General features: G+C 42.7%; 2 protein-coding genes across 2 annotated transcripts; both read left to right on the top strand.

Annotated features, from left to right (window-relative positions):
* The first annotated feature begins 3,674 nt into the window (after window positions 1-3,674).
* LOC125517023 (protein DMP10-like) lies at window positions 3,675-4,370 on the top strand. Its single transcript, XM_048682253.1, has one exon. The coding sequence runs from the start codon at window positions 3,675-3,677 to the stop codon at window positions 4,368-4,370; it is 696 nt and encodes a 231-aa protein (XP_048538210.1).
* A 4,696-nt stretch (window positions 4,371-9,066) lies between these two features.
* Window positions 9,067-10,010, top strand: LOC125513006 (protein DMP10-like). The gene has a single exon (XM_048678054.1). The coding sequence runs from the start codon at window positions 9,095-9,097 to the stop codon at window positions 9,782-9,784; it is 690 nt and encodes a 229-aa protein (XP_048534011.1). The 5' UTR covers window positions 9,067-9,094; the 3' UTR covers window positions 9,785-10,010.
* Window positions 10,011-24,516: the final 14,506 nt, after the last annotated feature.

Here is a 24,516-nt window from a genome sequence, read left to right as displayed (position 1 = left end):
TGGAGATGGCCTTTACATCCAAGGAAAAAGACTTCCATAGCCAATGAAAGTGCTAGCTGGCAGCTGCAAAGTACAGTACAAACTACACATGATGGTTGGCTTAAACTATACATGCATCCAGTGGCGGAGGTAGAGGGTGGCCAGGATGGGCCATGGCCCACCCTAAGAATTGGAAATAGCTTTTATACCATAGGAGAAAGGCTAAAAAGATAAAATAAAAATAAATGTATATGTACACTAGCACTATCGGCCCACCCTGGCCTAGTGGGCTAGGTCCGCCACTGCATGCATCACGTAATGCACCGAGAGATTCCTCTGCACCCCGGATGTCCTGCTGCCGTTCTAGCAGCCGTGACGAGATCGCGGGGTATTATGAGCTCAAATGCTCCTTTTTTTTATCTATACTCTACATGCTATACATAAGTATAGATTTTTCCTCGTTCAAGATCCAGTGCTCGCAGAGTTGTCCATGTACCATGTACGAATGCACGTACGCACTTATATATACACGCCGGCGGCTAAAATATGCTAGTACGAGCTAGCCGCAGTTTTATTTCCATTGGATTCGTGGGTCCATGCATGCATGCACAAGGGGTAGACATCTCTTTCGGCCTTGAATGTGTCTTTCACTTCTCCGGCGACGTTTAGAAGACATATATCTACTGCGGCGAGGTCGCACCTAGCTTGGTTCGTCGATCAGCTGCTCGTGCTGCAAGGTCTACTTCTTCACCGTGTCAACGCACATGTACTCCTCCCGTAAAAAAACGCACATGTTTCTCATGCCATGTTGCGAATGACATGCATGTGTGCTCAGCACGAGTGGCTTCAACAAAAATCAACGTGGCAGAACTTTTTTATTTTTTTTTAAAAAGGAGAGTTCGCCCCAGTCTCTGCATCAGAACGATGCATACGGCCAAACGTGGCAGAATACATGGTGTTATCTAGATGTTTTTTTGTTGATCTCAATGAATACATACAAGGAACAAACATATTATTTCAACTTTTCAAGTGTTGTTATTGGAGAAAATGCATGAGCATGCTATGTAGCTTTGTTGTATTTGTTTGTCTTGCGGCGAAATAACAGTGAACAAAGTGTAGTTATTTCCTTCCACCTCTTCTCTATTCTTCGTGCAAATGAATTTTACTTTGTGATAGGAAAACTATATTATTCATTGGATAAAGAAGTTATCAAGTATCTGCCCATGCATGCCTCGCATGGAGCCTGCGCAAGAAGGGCAAGACGTCTATCATCCTGGTCCCTGTACTACTCACACTGAATAGACGGCTCCTGGACAGGAAGAGTATATATTCCCATAAAGGCTGGCCGACACTATTTTCCATACAACAATAAAATGGGATTGTAGTACGAAAAAATGGAAGAGTTGTATTTACGTATACGACGCAGCTAGCAATACAGCATGCAGTCCGCACAGACTTCTGTGACTCCGAGAAGGATAAAAAAAACGGTCGATGTCCGGCCGTCGTCACTCTAGCAGCAGCCGTGAGAACGAAGCTGCTACCTACTATGCTTGTTGCGGATTGCTTTTCTCCAAGTTGGTAATTATACGTTCAAGTCCATATCATGCAGAGCTGTTCACGTACATACGTACGTACATGCCGGCTGCGACCATATTTCGAGCCTCATGCAGCTGATTTCTTTGCCATTAATTTAATTCGTCCCTGGTCCATGCATATGCATATGGACCTTGAACGTTTCTTTCCTTCTCCGGCGACCTTGAAGAGATAGAAGATATCGATGCCTCGTCAATCAGCCGCTCGTATTGTGTGAGATCGTTTTCTTTACCGTGCCAAACTGCCAATGCATACGTCTCTCACTTGTCATGCTCATGTATGTCTAATTGGCACGAGTGGTGTGCCAAGTTGCTTTACGTACGAGGTTTTTGTTCTTATAAATATATAATTCACATGTCTTGGTTCAACCAGTCAATATTCATCTGTTTTTTATGGATGATGCACTCAGAAGGCTGATGATGAAGAGGTTTTTTCTCTCTCTAAAATACACAGTTTCAGATTATATCAATCAGGGTGGATAACATACGAAATTGAGGAAGAGTTAGTCCAACGCACCATCAAGAAACCACTCACAATTGGCGCACACACACACACACACCATGGGACCAAAACCTAATAGCAGTACAAAACTGACCTAACAACCACAGTTGCCAAAAGTCCCCTAGAGATATCCATACACTCAACAGGAAAAACAAAAAGGCCAACCATGATAGCTCAACCAATGCTTTTGTTGAAAAGGACGATGCCTACGAGGCTCTTAGGCGTCAGGCGACGGCCAAACACCTCTCCTATGGCATCATCAGAATTCTAGAAGGACGGGAAATAAACTTTTAGGTCCAACAAAAAATCATGCCATATTGCACAAATGGGTAATATTGCAATGGATAGTTGCTGGTAGTTTACTCATTTACATGCTAATAAATTTATGTCTATACACATATATAATACCTCAAATACTTACCTAATAGTCAAAATTGATTGTTTGAAGACAAAATCGAGAGGTAGCATTCCTCCATGAATTGGTGTCATTTGGTCAGTGTGTTTTATGGCTCGGACTATATTATTGATTAGCAACATATACTATGTGTATGAAATAATAATAAAACCATCATAATAATATGAAAGTCAGTATAATGGAACAAACACATGCAGTAGCATGCACACCGATTATTTCCTTCACGCATAAATTAACAGGGAGGAAAGATATACAAATAAATGTGTATGAGAAATAAATAGGAAAATCCAACAGGGGTGCTCCGCAGGTGGCACGTGGGCTCCTATAGCCTTGTGGAAGGGTTGCCTTCCCCAAGGAGGAGTGGTTTTTCTGGCATGCACGCCAGATGCATCCACCTCCAATATTCAAGATTCATGCCAAGTTTTCTAATTTGGTTGAAGTTTATCTTGTTTCAAAGTACTACTGAATGTTTCGTTGTGTTATCTCCTTGTTTTGAAGTTCGTCATAATGTTACATTGTGTACCAACAAAACGAGAGTGCACCCGTCGGGTTTTATCTAGCTTTATGAGATTGTGTGTGTGTGTGTGTGTGTGTGTGTGTGTGTGTGTGTGTGTGTGTGTGTGTGTTTCAAAGCCCATGTTAATGCTTCGTCGTATATGAACAGAATCCGAAATCATGAATCTCCAACACATTCAATGCTTAGTCAATGCACACTTTATAGTGTATCGTGGCCTTCCAATTGGCTCCCATATTCATTTTGGTGCAAGCACGCAGTAACCATTGTCACTTTCGGACATGGCCACGAAAATAAACTAGCCTGGCGAGACATCTAGGAAATTCACGTGAGTAAAAAATTATACACTTATGCACAAGCCGATGCTTAGCTAGTTCTCTTTCCTCGCCTTCCCGGAAGAAGACTTCCATAGCGTATTAGTACCAATGGACTTAACGTGCTGGCTTAACTAGTCATGGTTATAATTAATTACAAGTTACACCAGCTTTTAATTAAATATAGCTAGCTAGAGAGTTGAAGCCCTGGTAGATGCATGCATGTATATCTTGATAGGGCTTTGGACTTTGGAATCATTCGCATAGGATTAGTTTGCCTATATAACGGCAACTTGAACATTCCTAGCTAGCTAGGACACGCGCCCACCCAAATCGAGCACAGTACGTAGTAGGTACAATGGCATCTTCTTCTTCTCCGTCGTCCATGGTGACCCAGATATCTCCACTGACCAACGACGTCGACGACGGTAAGATAACAGCCGCTGGCGCGGCACTGCCAACGCCAACCACAGACAGGGTCATGTTTGGCATCGCAAACCTTGCGCAACTCCTGCCAACGGGCACGGTGCTGACGTACCAGGCATTGTCCCCGTCCTTCACCAACCACGGCAAATGCGAGACCTCCGGCTCCAACCAGTGGCTCACCGCGGCGCTGGTCGCTGTCCTCGCCGCAGTGTGCATCTTCTTTTCCTTCACGGACAGCGTCATTGGCCACCATGATGGAAAGCTGTACTACGGTGTGGCCACGACGCACGGCTTCAATGTGTTCAACTTCTCCGACGAGGATGAGAGGCGGGAGTGGTCCGGTCTGGACGAGTTTCGGAGGCTCCGCCTCCAGACGCTGGACTTCGTGCACGGCTTCTTCACGGCGGTGGTTTTCCTCACGGTGGCGTTCAGCGATGTGGGACTGCAGAACTGCTTCTTCCCGGACTCCGGTAGGAACAACCAAGAGCTTCTCAAGAACCTACCTCTAGGAATGGCGTTCCTTTCCAGCATTGTGTTCATCATCTTCCCCACCAAACGGAAGGGCATCGGATTTAGTGACACGACTCCTCGCCAAAAGTTCGTCCATCCCAGCTTGAATAAAGTTTGATTCCCATAAGTGTAAGAACAAAACACCAACAAACATATACGTAGTTGCCATCCATGTTGATTAAGTGTTTAATAAATTTTGTGCTGGCTTGTAATATGATGGGGTGGATGTTGCTATCCTTCGTTTTTGTCCTTGCATTGTAGGGTTTACTAGTTATAGTGCTATCAGGTTTGCTGTGTGCTGATTGCTGAGTTAGATGATGGGTTTCTTAATACTGCATGAATTCACTCTTTTCTTCCCGTATCCTGTTTGCTATAAACAGATAATGTAGTTCCGTTATGTGAAAGTGATGAAAATGGGAGTAACCCAGTTCAAAAGAAAAGTTTGATTGAAAGTAATGGAACTAATGTGCAACAGAAGGTGCTTAACTGTGTATCACCGGAGAAAAACATAAAGTTTTTCAAGTATATACTCCCTCTGTTCCATAATGTAGTGCGTACAGATTTTTTGAAAATCAAACTTTGCAAGCTTTTTCCAATCAAGCTTTTTCCAATTAAGTTTTTGAAAATCAAACTTTGCAAGCTTTTTCCAATTAAGTACCAAATATATAAAATATGAAATTACTTCTTACAATGAATCTAATGATATATGCTTGACATTCTAGATGTAAATGTTTTTCTCCAAAAACATAGTCAAAGTTTGCGAGGTTTGACTTTTTCAAAAATATATATGCACTACATTATGGAACGGAGTGCGTATATAGTATGTCATAGTTGTCACATAAACAAAGTGTTTTCTACCATTTTTTCGAAAAGGGGGTTCGCCCCAGCCTCTGCATCAGAACAATGCATACGGCCAAGATTATTAATAAGTGAAAGGTCCAACACAAGTCTCCATGTCTCGAACAAAAACCAAAAAAAGGCTCACGAAGAGCAAAAACAAAGGTAGAAAAGCCACAACCGACTGGCAAAAAAAGATAGAAACACTAAATGCCTATCCTATTACATGACCGTCATCCAAACCGGTTAAAAATATCCCATGCTACCATCTCCCATTGGGTAGATCTAGTAACCAAACGCTCCCTGGCCTTCGTCGGAGTGAGTAGCGACCACACACAGATCAACGCAGTGGCTCGGAAGATAACCTGCAAAAAATGAATTTTTGTTGTTCTGTTAAAGACCAAATCATTTCTGCAATTTCAGATTGCCCATAATAACGCACAAACTCCTACACGAATGTGTTTCGCCGTGTCAAAATCTATCCTATCAAGCCACGTCCCAAATAACATGGTGATGAAATTCGGAGGAGTAATGTTAAATGTTATGTGAACCGTTCGCCACATAATTTTTGCCAGAGGGCAATCGAGAAAGAGGTGTTTGATTGATTCATGTTGGTCACAAAAGCTACATCTCATAGACCCTGTCCAATTGCGTTTTGCCAAATTGTCCTTTGTTAAGATAATTTGTTTATGTACGAACCACATAAACACTTTGATTTTCAAAGGAACTTTGACTTTTCAAACATGTTTCGATCGGGGAATCGTGCTAGAGTTGATAACGTCCAAGTACATGGATTTAACCGAAAGCTCTCCATTCTTAGTTAGTTTCCAGCAGAGCTTATCGGGCTGTTGAGACAACTGGACATCCATCAATCTTCTCATGAGATTGAGCCAGGCTTCCCAACGGCTCCCTACTAGCGTCCTCCTAAATTGAATGTTGAGCGGAGTAGAGTGCAACACTGTTGCAATGTAAGCGTCTCTACGCTGAGCAATGTTATACAAAGACGGATATTGGAGTGCTAGGGGTGTCTCCCCTAGCCATGTATCCTCCCAGAATCTCGTAGCGGTATCATTTTCAACTATGAATCTTGTTCTATTGAAAAAGAGCGATCTAACTCTCATCAACCCTTTCCAAAAAGGCGAGTCAGTCGGCCTCACTGTCACCTGGGACAAGGTTCTAGAGTGGAGATACTTGTTACGTAAGATCTGAGCCCAAGTGGCCTCTGTCTCGACAGAAAGCTTAAACAGCCACTTGCTAAGAAGACATCTGTTCTTCACCTCCAGGTTTTCAATGCCTAGAACCCCTTGGTCTTTCGGCCTACAGATTATATCCCATTTAGCAAGTCTGTACTTTCGATTTAGCTCATCACTCTGCCAGAAGAAACGAGATCGATAGAAGTCTAGTATCTCCCGGACTCCCACAGGAATCTCAAAAAAGAAAAGAAGAAGCATGGGCATACTCGTGAGGACCGAATTAATAAGAATTAGTCGGCCTCTGTATGACATTAGCTTGCCTTTCCAGCAGCACAGTTTCTTCTCAAATCGATCCTCAATACACTTCCATTCTCTGTTGGTCAGCTTACGATGGTGAATTGATATACCTAAATACGTAAAAGGTAAAACCCCCAACTCACACCCGAACAGTTGTTTGTACGCATCTTGGTCATCATTAGCTCTTCCAAAACAGAACAATTCGCTCTTGTGGAAGTTAATCTTTAAACCGGTCAATTGTTCGAATAAGCATAACACCAACTTCATGTTTCGCGCTTTTGCCAAGTCATGCTCCATGAAGATGATAGTATTATCAGCGTACTGCAGGATGGATACACCTCCGTCAACTAAGTGCGGGACCAGGCCTCCTACCTGGCCCACCTCCTTAGCCCTTCCTATAAGGATTGCCAACATATCAACCACTATGTTGAAAAGAATAGGCGACATCGGATCTTCTTGCCTCAGTCCTTTGTGTGTTTGGAAGTAGTGACCTATGCCATCATTCGCTTTAATCCCAACACTCCCTTTTTGCGTGAAAGAGTCTACCTGGCTTCTCCAGGCCTGATCAAAACCTTTCATACGCAAAGCCTATTGAAGGGAAGGCCATTTGACCTTATCGTACGCTTTCTCAAAGTCCACTTTGAAAACAACTCCGTCTAATTTTTTCGTGTGGATTTCATGGAGCGTTTCATGCAGGACCACAACCCCTTCTAGGATGTTTCTGTCCGGCATGAACGTAGTTTGGGACGGGTGCACCACAGAGTGCACAATCTGCGTAAGCCTGTTCGTCCCGACCCTGGTGAGAATTTTGAAACTTACATCAAGAAGACAGATAGGCTTGAACTGCTCGATACGAACAACCTCTGTTTTCTTAGGAAGTAAAGTTATCATTCCAAAATTTAATTAAAACAACTGAAGTTGTCTAGAGAATAAATCATGGAACATCGGGAGCAAATCTCCTTTGATAATATGCCAGCACTTTTTATAAAACTCCGCCGGAAAACCATCCGGCCCTGGAGCCTTATTGTTTTTCATTTGTGCAATGGCCTCAAACACCTCTTTCTCCGTAAATGGGGCGGTCAGAATATCATTCTGATCTGCCGCAAGTTGAGGGACATCCTCAACCCCGGACTCATCTAAGGATACAAAATTATCCTCCGGAGGTCCAAACGACTGCTTATAGTAATTAGTTATATAAACTTTAAGGTTCTCTTGTCCTAGAATCGCCCCCTCATCTTGCTCAAGCTGAAATATCCTCTTCTTTCGGTGATTGCCATTTGCAATAATATAAAAGAATTGAGTGTTGTCATCCCCTTGGGTGATTTTGCGAACTTTAGCTCGCAATGCCCACTTCAATTCCTCTTCTCGAAGGAGTTCTTTCAGTCTCAACTCCGCCTCCGCTTTAGTTTCCAGCTCTCTGGTATCTAAAATAGTGGATTCAGCTTTTATATCGAGGGATTGAATAAGTAGAAGGAGCCTTTCCTTCTCAGCCTTATAAATCCCATGCGTATGCTTTGCCCATCCACGAAGGGTATGAAAACATCACAGCCTCCTGCGATATCAATTATCACAGCCCTCCATTCCCTTGTTTGCTTTACGATCGACGTTGTTATTTTGAAAAGATAATCATGAGCTATAAATCTAGCTTGCCTCAAGAGGTCTCTCCCATTTTGCGAAACAACACTTCTTTCATCTACCCCACCATATTTTACAATGATTAACATACTTGTATAAAATTAATTAGTACAGTAATTTAGGATAATAACTACGTAAATTAACTAGGATAAACAGCTAAATTTAGGATAACTATGCAAAAAAAATATACTGGGCGTTTTACACGTGTGTGCATCTATGTTTACTGGGTGTTTCTAGAGAAATTATATCCTTTTGTCAACTGCTACAGTTTTATAATCTTCATGGGACAGTGCCTCCTCACTTCCAAAATAAATGGCCTCTTTTGTTCAGTTATGCTTTCAGCAATAATAACTTTGTTGGTATTTATTTTATGTGGGATGTAGCTTGGAACGGGGTAGAGCATCAGGAGGATTTTTTTTTTTTTGAAACGGAGATCAGGAGGAAATTAATAACGTGAGTAAAAAGTGGAGTACTTGCGTAAAAGCTGATGACTAGCTACGACTTGTTCTCCTTCCTCGCCTTCCTGGAAGAAGACTTGCATAGCATACATCACCAATTAAATTCACGTGCTTTCTGTAAACTATATACTCCATGTCAGACGAGTTGGTTATAAGTTAACTACAACTTACACTAATTAACCATTCACCAAAACTAGCTAGAGAGCTGGGACCAGGTACATGCAATCGTGTAGTGTAGAGCCCTTCAGCATGCATGCAGCAATACCAAGTAAAGACTAGTCAACGCGCCAACACCAACTTAAATTTGAACTTTGGAATCATTCAGCGATACGTGCCTCTATATAAACTTCAACGTGTCGATCCGTTTGGAGCATTCCAACTTTCAGAGCTAGCACACACATCAAGCACACAGTAGGCGTACAATGGCATCTTCTTCTTCGTCATCGCCCACGGTGATCCAGATACATCCACTGACCAACGAGGACGACGGTAAGATAACAGCCGCCGGCACAGCAGCGCCAACACCTGCCACGGGGCCTGCACCGGCCACGGTCATGTCGAGCGTCTCGAACCTAGCGCAGCTCCTGCCGACGGGCACGGTGCTGGCATACCAGGCACTGTCCCCGTCCTTCACCAACCACGGCAAGTGTGAGAGCTCCAACCAGTGGCTCACCGGGGCGCTGGTCGCCGTCCTCACCGTCTCGTGCCTCTTCTTTGCCTTCACCGACAGCGTTGTCGGTCGCCGCGATGGAAAGCTATACTATGGCTTCGCCACACTACGCGGCTTCAACGTGTTCAACTTCTCCAGCGAGGAAGAAAGGAACGAGTGGAACGATCTTGACCAGTTTCGGAGGCTCCGCCTCCGGCCGCTGGACTTCGTGCACGCCTTCTTCGCAGCGGTGGTTTTCCTCACGGTGGCGTTCAGCGACGTGGGGCTGCAGAACTGCTTCTTCCCGGACGCCAGCAGGAACACCGAGGAGCTGCTCAAGAACCTGCCCATGGGCATGGCGTTTCTCTCCAGTTTTGTGTTCATCATCTTCCCCACTAAAAGGAAGGGCATTGGGTTCACTGACAACGCTCCTCGTCAAAAGGTGGTCCATCCCTTAAATTAATTAAGACTGATTCTCGTAACTTGAAGTTGCCACTTGCCAGAGATTGATTGAAAAAAATTGAATCCTTCAGGAAATTCATACTCAATCGGATTTGACGACACCGCTCCTCGCAGGCGTAGAAGTTGCTTGACTGTATCATGTTGGAGAAAATCATGAAGTTTTTTTTAATTATATATGTTCAATGTGCGTGTGCCATGGTTCTTTTGTAAACAAGGAAATGTTTTCTGTCCAAAGCAAGTGTATAATTATGTAGGTGCCCTGCGTCCCAGCCTCCCAGGCTTATCAGAGCTCTCCATTCCCTTTGTTTGCTTTAAGCTCGATTTTTTTTATTTTATACAAAAAATCCTTAACTAAATCAAGTTTTTATCTAAAGTTCTCTCATATTTGGCGACCCATACCTTACACTTCTTTCTTATCTCGATTCTCAATTCATTTTACTGACTAAATACTTTATACTTGTATGAAACAAAATAGTCCTGAAGTTTAGGATAAACACTTGAATTTATTTCCCCGCAAAAAAAAGACACTTGAATTTATTGGATAAACACCAAATCAATTGGATCTGAGCCATTCCACTAAAAAAAATATTATGTGGACAAATCTAAAACTTGCGGTGTAAGAAGTAGAGTGGGGAGGCCACATATATACATCTAGAGACATTAAAATTGGACGTTAATATCTCCATCTCAACGCACTAGCAATTTCAGCAGTTGGATTTGCTGTTTTGGGCATCCCTAGCCATTAGATGTCCTTGTCAATGTGTGCATCGGCCGTGGATCATCATTCTTTGCAGAGTGGGCTAGGGACTAGGATGACGTTGCTAGGGCCACTATTCCCATAGCAAAATCAAAAGCCTTTGGTCGATTCAGGTCTGTGGATGGTTAGAAGACCCTCTAGTATGCTACTAGCAAGGCTCGTAACGGCCTAGCCAGAGCATTTACAACAAAAAATGGTTACAACATGTGAATCGAGAATGAGATCCAACAAAAAATTGATTTATAGACGTACCGGTTATAAGAATTTCACAACATCTTAACTAAGTACTCCCTCCGATCTTGAACTAAAACCACCACACTTATTTTGGATGGAAGAGAGTAAATCTTAACATCCTCCTTCAGTCTAACTTGTTTAAGTCGAGGTTTTTAAAATCCGTTAAGCTATTGCAAACACTGGTTCTGTAAACTCGTCTGTGACTTGACCACCCGTGGCATGAACCGAATTTCCAATAATCTTTATGCCACATGATCGTGAAATGTTAACCTACCTCGATGCATGTGCTTATCCCTCACATGGAAGGCCGGATTAGTGGAAGATATGTTGCACCAATATTGCCACAACAAAAAAGTGCAACCGAGCATGCTCATCCCCAAAGCTAATTGTATCCATATCACCTCTGTTGCGGCATTGCTAGAGGTACAACTCATCTTCCATTGTTTTGTTTTGTACGTATGCGATACAGCAGCATGCAATGGGCCGAGATTCCTCTGACTCTGAGAAGGATAAAAAACGGTTGTTACTCTAGCAGCCGTGAGAAGGAAGCTGCTGGCTAGATAGCTACTTGGCTCGTTGCGAATTCTCTTCTCCAAGTTGGTTGTAATATGTTAGTGTGTTGTTTCTTTCAAGTCTGTATGTACGTTGCCGCGTTGTCATCCATGTACCCACGCACGTTCCTTTCCGTTTACTTCGTTGGTCCATGCATGCATTGGACCGTGAATCTTTCATCGTGTTTCTGCTCCGGCGACCTTGAATAGAAGTACTAGATTCTCTCTCTCAAAAAGAACGAATAGTACTAGTAGAAAGTGCTCTCCTGAGCACGAGCTCACATGCACCTGATGTGAACCGTAAAATCCAAAACAGTACTAAAAGAACTTTAAAAAAATAATTTTTTTTGCCAACAAACATTGACGAGTGTTTCACTTGCATGCAAATTGTCGTGATAGAATCACATTCATAGAGGCCTAAGCAACAAAGCAAAATTAATGCTTCCAACAATAGTCTTTTTAAAGACACTGATGTCGTTTTTTTCCAGGACCTGCATGAACGTTATTTCATCCCGAAATATTGCAAGCACGTGAAACACACATCAATGTCTCATATATATATATATATTATATATATATATATATATATGAATATTTTTTTAGATTTTCCTGTTCGTCCAAGTGCATGTGTGCTCGCTTGCAGAAACTCTGCACGCGTAAGATACTACCAATCGCTTAGCAGCTTCTCTCATGCTCTGCATATTGCCATGATGCCATCGATCCATTAAACCGTGTATGCAGCGGAGTCACTGGAAAACACTTACGAAAGCAGACGCACAGTCCAGCCATGGGGCTTGGGGCTCATGTCCACACCATGCGTCACAACTTCATTAAACATTCAACGATAATACGAAATATGGTTTTGAGATAGCACCGTCCCATCCATCTGCATCAGCCCTAGTTTTTGATGGGCTTTACTCGATAGAAAATAAATACGTAGAACACCCACAATATCTTGCAAACGATCGAGGGGCCTATGTTGGGCAAGCAGGTGTTGTTGTTTACAGTTAAGTTTTTTTTAGCAAAGTTGTTTACAGTTTAGTGGGTTGGGCCAAACTTGCTTATGTTCTCCACTGTGTATTTGGGGTAGATTAGGGCTTAAATGCTCCTAACCTGGTCTTAGGCCCACCCATGTGCATGTCAGTACATAAACTTGTGACACTTGTCTCATGAGTTCCGTTTACTATATCAACTTGCGAAGTGCACGAAGCATGAACAAGGCCAGAAATTCGAACCACACAAAGGTTTTTTGATGCAACAATCATTTTTCGAATGGCAAAATGTTTTTAGAAACTTGTGCAAACAATTTCTCACACTGCATGAAAATTTTCAATTTGAGACACTAGTAGAAAACAGGGCTTTGGTCCAGGCCAGGTCAGCCCATTAGTCCTGGTTCAGTCCAGAACCGGGACCAATGTGGACATTGGTCCCGGTTCGTGAGCCCAGGGGGGCCGGCCGGGCCACGTGGGCCATTGGTCCCGGTTCATCTGGACCTTTTGGTCCCGGTTGGTGGGATGAACCGGGACCAATGAGCTGAGCTCCTGGCCCACCACCATTGGTCCCGGTTGGTGGCTTGAACCGGGACCAAAGGCTCCCTTTAGTCCCGGCTCATGTCACCAACCGGGACCAATGAGGTGCCTATATATACCCCTCGCTCGCGAGCAGAGCACCCCAGTGCTCTGTTTTTCTCTGGCCGAGGGGGAGAGGGCTTGGTGGTGCTCTAGCTCACCTCCTATGCACATAAGGTGTTCGATGGAATGCCCGAGCCACACTACTTAAGCTTTCTCCTCTCCAAGCTCGACCTCCAAGCTCCATTTTCCATAATATTTGTCTAGGTTTAGCGGTCCGTCACGCCCCGTCCCCGTCTTCACCGCCGTCGATCACCCGCGCCGAGCTCATCGCCGGCACCACTGTGGTGAGCCTCTTGTTCTTATCTTCTTTCTGAAAAGAAAAATATTCTTACTTGTATGTTTACATAGATACTTGTATTATTTTCTTACTTTTATTATTGCATCTTATATAGTGCGATGGTTTTGGTATCCGCCCCCGTCGGCCCTCGTCCTGTCTATGATTCAGATGTGGTATATATATTATCTTTATAACTATTGGTTCATTTATTGTTTATGAAAATTATGCCGACCAACGTGACATAGATTTTATTTATGTAGGATGTATGTGAATCGGAAATGCCAACCGACCCTATTGTCGAGAGGTTAAATTTAGTTGAAGAAGAAAACAATTTGTTGAAGGAAAAAATAAAAAAAATTGAGGAGGAGAAGATGATATTGGAGTTGCATGTTGCGGATGTCGTCGATGATCACAAGATCAAGATGGATGCAATGCGCTTGAAGATTAGAAAGATTAGAAAATATGCCATTCATACCGAGGCTTGGTATCATTATGCTGTTGGATCAATTGTTACCTTGGTTGCGATTATGATCGCATTTGTTTTCGCATTGAAATGTTTTACATAGTTTCAATGTATGGTTTAATTAATTAGATGCTCTGGAGAGCTATATGTTGTTAGATGAGAACTATGTATGCACTTTGGTTTTAATGTGATGATGAACTTCTATTAATTTGGACACTTAATTATATATAATGCACGCAGATGAACCGGCAATGGATGTACGGTGACAGACACACCCGCGAGTACATTAAGGGCGTGCATGAGTTTCTCGATGCGGTTGAGGCAAACAAGCAGAATGGTTTTATGTGTTGTCCATGCACTGAATGTGGGAATATGAGGTCTTACTCTAACCGGAAAATCCTTCACTCCCACCTGCTTTACAAGGGTTTCATGCCACACTATAATGTTTGGACGAGGCACGGAGAAATAAGGGTTATGATGGAAGACGGCGAAGAAGAAGAGTACGATGACAACTATGTGCCCCCTGAATACGGTGATGCTGCAACGGGGGGAGCTGGTGAGGATCAAGAGGAACCAGACGATGTGCCCAATGATGCTACAACGGGTGAAGCCGCTGAAGACCAGACGATGTGCCCGATGATGATGATCTCCGCCGGGTCATTGTTGATGCAAGGACGCAATGCGAAAGTCAAAAGGAGAAGCTGAAGTCCGATCGCATGTTAGAGGATCACAAAAAAGGGTTATACCCCAATTGCGAAGATGGCAACACAAAGCTCGGTACCATACTGGAATTGCTGCAGTGGAAGGCAGAGAATGCTGTGGCTGACAAAGGATTTGGGAAGCTACTGAAAATATTGAAGAAGAAGCTTCCAAAGGATAACGAATTGCCCGACAGTACATACGCAGCAAAGAAGGTCGTATGCCCTCTAGGATTGGAGGTGGAGAAGATACATGCATGCCCTAATGACTGCATCCTCTACCGCGGTGCATACAAGGATCTGAACGCATGCCCGGTATGCGGTGCATTGCGGTATAAGATCAGACGAGATGACACTGGTGATGTTGACGGCGAGCCCCCCAGGAAGAGGGTTCCTGCGAAGGTGATGTGGTATGCTCCTATAATACCACGGTTGAAACGTCTGAACAAAGAGCATGCCAAGTTGATGCGATGGCACAGTGAGAACCAAAAAAAAGATGGGAAGTTGAGAGCACCCGCTGACGGGTCGCAGTGGAGAAAAATCGAGAGAAAGTACTGGGATGAGTTTGCAAAGGACCCAAGGAATGTATGGTTTGCTTTAAGCGCGGATGGCATTAATCCTTTCGGGGAGCAGAGCAGCAATCACAGCACCTGGCCCGTGACTCTAAGTATGTATAATCTTCCTCCTTGGATGTGCATGAAGCAGTAGTTCATTATGATGCCAGTTCTCATCCAAGGCCCTAAGCAACCCGGCAATGAAATTGATGTGTACCTAAGGCCATTAGTTGAAGAACTTTTATAGCTGTGGAATGGAAACGGTGTACGTACGTGGGATGAGCACAGACAGGAGGAATTTAACCTTAAGGCGTTGTTGTTCTTGACCATCAATGATTGGCCCGCTCTCAGTAACCTTTCAGGACAGACAAACAAAGGATACCACGCATGCACGCACTGTTTAGATGACACTGAAAGTATATACCTGGACAAATGCAGGAAGAATGTGTACCTGGGCCATCGTCGATTTCTTCCGACCAACCATCAATGTCGAAAGAAAGGAAAGCATTTCAAAGGCGAGGCAGATTACCGGAAGAAGCCCGCCATGCGCACCGGTGATCACGTGCTTGCTATGGTCAATGATTTACACTACGTAATCTTTGAAAAGGGTCCCGGTGGACTAGCTGTTCCGAATGACGCTGAGGGACACGCACCCATGTGGAAGAAGAAATCTATATTTTAGGACCTACCCTACTGGAAAGACCTAGAGGTCCGCGCCTCAATCGACGTGATGCACATGACGAAGAACCTTTGCGTGAACTTGCTAGGCTTCTTGGGCATGTATGGAAAGACAAAAGATACACCTGAGGCATGGGAGGACCTGCAACGTTTGCACGAAAAAGACGGCATTGCCTCCGAAGCAGTATAAAGGTCCTGCCAGCTACGCTCTTACGAAAGAAGAGAAAGAAATCTTCTTTGAATGCCTGCTCAGTATGAAGGTCACGACTGGCTTCTCGTCGAATATAAAGGGAATAATAAATATGCCAGAGAAAAAGTTTCAGAACCTAAAGTCTCATGACTGCCACGTGATTATGACGCAACTGCTTCCAGTTGCATTGAGGGGGCTTCTACCGGAAAACGTCCGATTAGCCATTGTGAAGCTATGTGCATTCCTCAATGCAATCTCTCAGAAGGTGATCGATCCAGAAATCGTACCAAGGCTAAGGAGTGATGTGGTGTAATGTCTTGTCAGTTTTGAGCTGGTGTTCCCACCATCCTTCTTCAATATCATGACGCACGTCCTAGTTCATCTAGTCGACGAGATTGTCATCCTGGGGCCCGTATTTCTACACAATATGTTCCCCTTTGTGAGGTTCATGGGAGTCCTAAAGAAATATGTCCGTAACCGCGCTAGGCCAGAAGGAAGCATCTCCATGGGCCATCAAACAGAGGATGTTATCGGGTTTTGTGTTGACTTCATTCCTGGCCTTAAGAAGATAGGTCTCCCTAAATCGCGGTATGAGGGGAGACTGACTGGAAAAGGCACTCTTGGAAGAGACTCAATAATATGCAGGGACGGATATTCTTGATCTCAAGCAAACTACACAGTTCTACAGAACTCTACCTTGGTGACCCCGTATGTCGATGAACACAAGAATAGTCTGCGCTCCAAACACCCGGAGTAGTGCGACGACTGGATTACATGTGAACACATCAGGACTTTCAGCAGTTGGTTGGAAACACGTCTCAGAGGTGACAACACTGTTTGTGATGAGCTTTACTTGTTGTTCCAAATCGATCATTATCCACCATATCAGCAACTTTGTTCATTTCCTGATATATCAAGTAATTGTTTTCTTTGTCCGGCAGAGTTTGGAGAAAATTCACCAGAAAAGTTTCGGGACTACCGAAGGAGCTGCAATTTAGACACCCGAAAGTAAGTACTATAGTAGCATGTTCCGCGCATCTACTAGTCATTCAAGCGCTAGTTTCATCAATACCATTTGGCATTCTTGCTTATCAGTTTGATTGACCTCTATTTCTTGTAAAGTGGTTGTGGCAGGAACAAGGGAATGATTTCTGTGGATACTACGTTTGCGAGTCCATCCGCCACACGACCTGTGAGCGGGGCTACACTGACGAACAATATGAAGTACGTAAATAACAACATTCACAATTTTATCTTATTACCATCATTTGTGTTGAGTTTCATTCATTTATATATATATATATATATATATATATATATATATGTATTGACCCCCTTCTTTAAATTAGATGTTTCGGAAGCGGGATGAACTCCTAGCACCAGCTCGCATGCGAGCAATTCAAGAGGAATTGGCGGCATTCTTTCTTGACCACGTGATCCCTGAAGACGGAGAATACTATGTGGACCTTGAGTCCGTATGATTATATTTGTAAGAGATAATTATTGTATATATGTAGCCGGTAGTGTCGGATAGATATACGAGAACTTGTTGTTCGACCAATCTCTCGGAGAAGGAGAGGTGGTCGATATCACTTCTCTCTGTATGCATATATGTTCATGACGATCTTCTGTTTCCTTCGTTTGCTTACTAGCTAGCTAGCGTGTCTAGTCCTCTCTATACGTATGTATAGCATGTAGCGTCGACCAAGCACAGACATAAGAGATGACACTTCTCTCTATTAATTATAGCTAGCTAACACAATATATGAAACACCTAAATTAACCCCCCAACCCCCCCCCCTTAAAAAAAAAAAAAAAAACCCCAGCCACAGAAATGCTGACGCGTGGATGACTATTGGTCCCGGTTGGTGCCACCAACCGGGACCAAACACTAGTGCAGAACCGGGCAATAGCACCGGTTCGTAAGGCCCTTTAGTGCCGGTTCCATAACCGGCACTAAAGTGTGGTCACTAAAGGCCCCCCCTTTAGTACTGGTTCAGCACGAACCGGTGCTAAAGGGAAACCACGTGGCACGAGCCAGCTCCGGGGGCCGGGAGCCCTTTAGTACCTGTTGGTAACACCAATCGGTACTAAATGTTTGTGGGTTTTTGTTTTATTTTGTATTTTTCAATTAAATTTGTGTTATCAATTAAATTTAGAATTGTTTTACGTTATAATGAGTTGTAGTCGTCATCATCATCATCATCATCGCATATTAATAAATAAATAAACTCTAGCTAGCTAAAAATCATCGTAGTCATCTAATTACCACTATTCAATCATCATAGTCATTACCGCTAGCTATCTAATCATCACCAACACTGGCTAGCTTAAAGAGGAAACATTCACTTTCTAACAGAAGCAAAGATATCATCGAGTTCAACATAATCATCACCAACATCGAAGTTCAGGACACGGACATGAGACACTGATTAAGAGCATGAACTAGTGCTGCTCCCTCTCAGGTAGAATAGCATAGAACATGTATAGCTCTCCTGATTCATCATACTGGAGCATGCAGATGAATCTGTCTCCTAATCTTGGGTTGCGCTTCTCCTTGCCGCCCCCTAGTACTTCTCTGCGATCGTTAACAATTTTGCTCCAATCTTTCACTATTAAGCATTCTTCGCTTTCAGAAATCCTGAATGCACTCATGTGCAATGTAGGATATCTTGGCCGTAAGCTAACCATTGACATGTCACCTTTAGTCTCGATCCACTGAGGCACAACTGTCATCGGAAGTCCCTGTTGAAGAACATCGTATAGTAATTAATATACTAAGCAATGAAAGTTTAGCTTCAAAAATAATGTATGCAAAAGATGCACTAATTAAGGACAAATAGTTAAAATCTTACCATCTTTCGATTATAGATGTGACCGTAGTTCAATACGATCACCATTGGTCGCACGTTTTGAGTACTAACATTTCTAAGTTCAGGAAAAAAATTTGTCTTGACAGTATTAAGATCCTCAAGCCATGAAACATAATGACTTATCTCCTCGCAGTTTAGTTGAGCCCCGGGGCAGTAGTAGGTCCTGTCTACCAAGCGCCGGACATGTTTGCTTGAACCGAAATAAGCTGACAATACAAATTAGTTGTCAACTATTTTTGAATAAACTGTATCAAAGACATAAACATATGCATACATGGTTGAGAAAAACTCACATAATGGTAGAACTGGAGGTGTTTGCACATCGACCCAGATGTCTATATTACCTTCAATATCATCTTCCGGACGAATATCAAAGGTGACAACCATACCAGGCTCAAATGCATAAGCCTTGCATAGTGCTTGCCAAGTTTTGCATTCAAAATGGGTGTATGTGTCTCCATTATATAATTTGACGTTGAAAGTATACCCATGCTCCGTCTTCAAGTAAACTCTCTTTACCTCCATATCATCTATAGCACTAAAACCTATCTTATCCAAGACAAAAATTCTTGCATGACAGGGGATGCGCTAGTAGAATAGTGAAAATTTAAATTTATAAGTTGAAGCAAATGAAGCATAAGTTTTGCATTCAAATAATAATTGCCAAAGTGACTTACTGTATCAACTTCGAATGTCTCATCCAGCTTGATGCTGAAGCGCCTACCATCAACAAGGAAATTTCTGTCGCACAGGCCCCGATGGTCCTCACAGTGTTCGCACATAATGAAATCTTTTTCGTCGTCAGATGACATTTCCTATGTTCATATAGGTGAAACATTAAACACCTATTACTATCTAACATTAATTAATATCTAGCCAAATATATATTCATCTAACATTTGACATTAATATATCTAACTATATTCATCTCTAACAATTGACATTATTATATATTTAACTTTTCTATCTAATTCATCTAACATTCGACATTAATCTAACATTTATATAAACTCAAAATATATAAAAAATTAAATAAACAGAAAAACTCATTAACAAATAATATTTTAATTAGATCATCAAATCTCAGATACCTAAATTTTCTTACTAAAATAAACTAGTTATATTAATTATTGAACTAGTTCAAATCTCATATACCTAAATAAACTAGTTATATCAATTATTGAACTAGTTCAAATCTCATATACCTAAATAAACTAGTTCGACAATTTTCTTACTAAAAATAAACTAGTTATATTAATTATTGAATTAGTTCAAATCTCATATACCTAAATAAACTAGTTCGATAATTTTCTTACTAAAAATAAACTAGTTATATTAATTATTCAACTAGTTCAAATCTCTAGTTCGACAATTTTCTATCTAGCTAATTCATCTAACATTCGACATTAATCAAACATTCGATCATCTAATTAACTTTTCTAAAAAACAGAAAATAAGTAAAAAAATGTGTGTGTGTATGTGTGTGTGTGTATATATGCATGTGTGTGTCTGTGTGTGGCCCCGTACGCCGCCGCCCCGTACGTACCAGCGGGGGCGACGGCGTACGTACGGGCGGGGGCGCCGCCATACGGGCCGGGTGCGACGACGACGGACGGCGGCGCGGCGGGTATACGCGAGAGCGAGAGACATACGGGACCACGGCGGGACGATGACGGACGGCGGCGCGAGACGGCGACGACGACGGGCGGCGGCGGGGACAGCGACGACGACGACGGACGACGGGCGACGGGCGGCGAGGACGGGTTCGAGCGGCGCGCGAGAGGTTGGAGACGAAAGAAGTGGGGAGATCTAACTGAATTTTCGTAAGTGTTGTATATATAGGAGAGGCCTTTAGTACCGGTTGGAGCCACCAACCGGTACTAAAGGCCAACTTTGGCTAGGCCAAGGCGGGAAGAGCAGGCCTTTAGTACCGGTTGGAGGTCTTTAGTACCGGTTGGAGCCACCAACCGGTACTAAAGGCCTCGCGCTGCCACCCCAAAGTTTAGTCCCACCTCGCCGGGCGAAGGGCAGCCGCACTGTTTTATAAACCCAGCCGCGGCTACCTCTTCGAACTCCTCTATATAGCAGGCTTCTGGGCCTAATTAATTAGGGCGCGCTGCCCTGTGAGCCTGCTGGCCCTTCTGGGCCTGCATTTGCACACCCTAGGTCTGGCAAGCCCACTAGGCAGCGCGCCAACAAATTTTTTATATAGTTTTTTCTTTTCTGCATTATTTATTTTCTTCTATTTATTTTTGAGTAGTTTTCTATATAGTTTTTTCTTTTCTGCATTATTTATTTTCTTCTATTTATTTTTGAGTAATTTTTTTGTATAGTTTTTTTATTTTCTGCACTATTTCTTTTCTTCTATTTATTTTCTTCTGGAAATTAAATGCTGCATACTGAACAATTAGGTAAATGACTGAAAAACAACAAATGATGTCAGAACCTGTTGGAAATTGATGACGTCGCTTTGAATGCTGCATACTGAACACAAAAGAAGTCCGGAGTTCGAATAAGTTTAAAAAACATTGAAGTTGGCCGTGTAACAGATGAGTTCTCGTCCGAAACCCTGATACTCCTAAAGAGTTTGTCCAGTTTGTACACGAAGTGCGTCCAGTTTTTGCCGTGACCCTCTCTACTCTTTCGCGCATGCTATGCGGGTGATATGATGATACCATGCCAAGTTTTGACATTTTCAGGATTCATTTTGTAGTGATTTTCAATTTCACGGTCATTTAGCTCTCTAAAACAATTAGGTAAATGCCCGAAAAACAACAAATGATGTCAGAACATGTTGGAAATTGATGAGGTCGCTTTGAATGCTGCATACTAAACACAAAAGAAGTCCGGAGTTCAAATAAGTTTAAAAAACATTGAAGTTGGCCATGTAACAGATGAGTTCTCGTCCGAAACCCTGATACTCCTAAAGAGTTTGTCCAGTTTGTACATGAAGTGCGTCCAGTTTTTGCCGTGACCCTCTCTACTCTTTCGCGCATGCTATGCGGGTGATATGATGATACCATGCCAAGTTTCGACATTTCTAGGATTCATTTTGTAGTGATTTTCAATTTCACGGTCATTTAGCTCTAAAACAATTAGGTAAATGACCGAAAAACAACAAATGATGTCAGAACCTATTGGAAATTGATGACGTCGCTTTGAATGCTGCATACTAAACACAAAAGAAGTCCGGAGTTCAAATAAGTTTAAAAAACATTGAAGTGGCCGTGTAACAGATGAGTTCTCGTCCGAAACCCTGATACTCTGAAAGAGTTTGTCCAGTTTGTACACGAAGTGTGTCCAGTTTTTGCCGTGACCCTCTCTACTCTTTCGCGCATGCTATGCGGGTGATATGATGATACCATGCCAAGTTTCAACATTTTCAGGATTCATTTTGTAGTGATTTTCAATTTCATGGTCATTTAGCTCTCTAAAACAATTAGGTAAATGCCCGAAAAACAACAAATGATGTGAGAACATGTTGGAAATTGATGACGTCGCTTTGAATGCTGCATACTGAACACAAAAGAAGTCCGGAGTTCAAATAAGTTTAAAAAACATTAAAGTGGCCGTGTAACAGATGAGTTCTCGTCCGAAACCCTGATACTCTGAAAGAGTTTGTCAAGTTTGTACACGAAGTGCGTCCAGTTTTTGCCGTGACCCTCTCTACTCTTTCGCGCATGCTATGCGGGTGATATGATGATACCATGCCAAGTTTCAACATTTTCAGGATTCATTTTGTAGTGATTTTCAATTTCACGGTCATTTAGCTCTCTAAACTATTAGGTAAATGGCCGAAAAACAACAAATCATGTCAGAACATGTTGGAAATTGATGACGTCGCTTTGAATGCTGCATACTGAACACAAAAGAAGTCCGGAGTTCAAATAAGTTTAAAAAACATTGAAGTTGGCCGTGTAACAGATGAGTTCTCGTCCGAAACCCTGATACTCCTAAAGAGTTTGTCTAGTTTGTACACGAAGTGCGTCCATTTTTTGCCGTGACCCTCTCTACTCTTTCGCGCATGCTATGCGGGTGATATGATGATACCATGCCAAGTTTCGACATTTTCAGGATTCATTTTGTGGTGATTTTCAATTTCACGGTCATTTAGCTCTCTAAAACAATTAGGTAAATGCCCGAAAAACAACAAATGATGTCAGAACATGTTGGAAATTGATGACGTCGCTTTGAATGCTGCATACTAAACACAAAAGAAGTCCGGAGTTCAAATAAGTTTAAAAAACATTGAAGTGGCCCTGTAACAGATGAGTTCTCGTCCGAAACCCTGATACTCTGAAAGAGTTTGTCCAGTTTGTACACGAAGTGCGTCCAGTTTTTGCTGTGACCCTCTCTACTCGTTTGCGCATGCTATGCGGGTGATATGATGATACCATGCCAAGTTTCGACATTTTCAGGATTCATTTTGTAGTGATTTTCAATTTCACGGTCATTTAGCTCTCTAAAACAATTAGGTAAATGACCGAAAAACAACAAATGATGTCAGAACATGTTGGAAATTGATGAAGTCGCTTTGAATGCTGCATACTAAACACAAAAGAAGTCCGGAGTTCAAATAAGTTTAAAAAACATTAAAGTGGCCGTGTAACAGATGAGTTCTCGTCCGAAACCCTGATACTCTGAAAGAGTTTGTCCAGTTTGTACACGAAGTGCGTCCAGTTTTTGCCGTGACCCTCTCTACTCTTTCGCGCATGCTATGCGGGTGATATGATGATACCATGCCAAGTTTCGACATTTTCAGGATTCATTTTGTAGTGATTTTCAATTTCACGGTCATTTAGCTCTCTAAAACAATTAGGTAAAATGACCGAAAACAACAAATGATGTCAGAACATGTTGGAAATTGATGACCTCGCTTTGAATGCTGCATACTAAACACAAAAGAAGTCTGGAGTTCAATTAAGTTTAAAAAACATTGAAGTGGCCATGTAACAGATGAGTTCTCGTCCGAAACCCTGATACTCTGAAAGAGTTTGTCCAGTTTGTACACGAAGTGCATGCAGTTTTTGCCGTGACCCTCTCTACTCTTTCGCGCATGCTATGCGGGTGATATGATGATACCATGCCAAGTTTCAACATTTTCAGGATTCATTTTGTAGTGATTTTCAATTTCACGGTCATTTAGCTCTCTAAACAATTAGGTAAATGACCGAAAAACAACAAATGATGTCAGAACATGTTGGAAATTGATGACGTCGCTTTGAATGCTGCATACTAAACATAAAAGAAGTCCGGAGTTCTAATAAGTTATGAAAAATAATAAGAGGTGCAATGTTGGTTAATTTGCTTCAAGCCATTCGGAATAGTGTAGACTGCACTGCACATAGCTCAGTGCAATCTATGCTATTCCGCAAGGCTTGAAGCTAATCAACATGTAGGTGAGCATTGCAACTCTTCATCATTGTCTGTGCACTCACGGCTTATAAACCGCTCATACTACCTCTCTCTTGGCGAGGTGGGACTAAAAATCAGCTTACAAAGAAACTCTAGTACCGGTTCATGGCATGAACCAGTACTAAAGGTCTTCGTGGGGGCCCCAGACTGACCATAGCCTGACACAGCCTCATTAGTACTGGTTCGTGGCATGAACCGGTACTACAGGTTAACCATGAACCGGTACTAATGATGCCCGTCCGCCTAGCCGTTGGAACCGGCACTAATGGTCACATTAGTGCCGGCTCAAATTCAAACCGGCACTCCGCGCACAGGCCACGTGGAGGCCCATCTGTCCCGATTCTGGATTGAACTGGGACTAAAGGGACAGGGCATTAGTACCGACCCTTTAGTCCCGGTTCCAGAACCGGGA

This window comes from Triticum urartu, chromosome 6, assembly GCF_003073215.2.
Source record: "Triticum urartu cultivar G1812 chromosome 6, Tu2.1, whole genome shotgun sequence".
Lineage (NCBI taxonomy): Eukaryota > Viridiplantae > Streptophyta > Magnoliopsida > Poales > Poaceae > Triticum > Triticum urartu.
The sequence above is the reverse complement of the archived record's forward strand: the minus strand, read 5'-3'. Positions and strand labels throughout refer to the sequence as shown.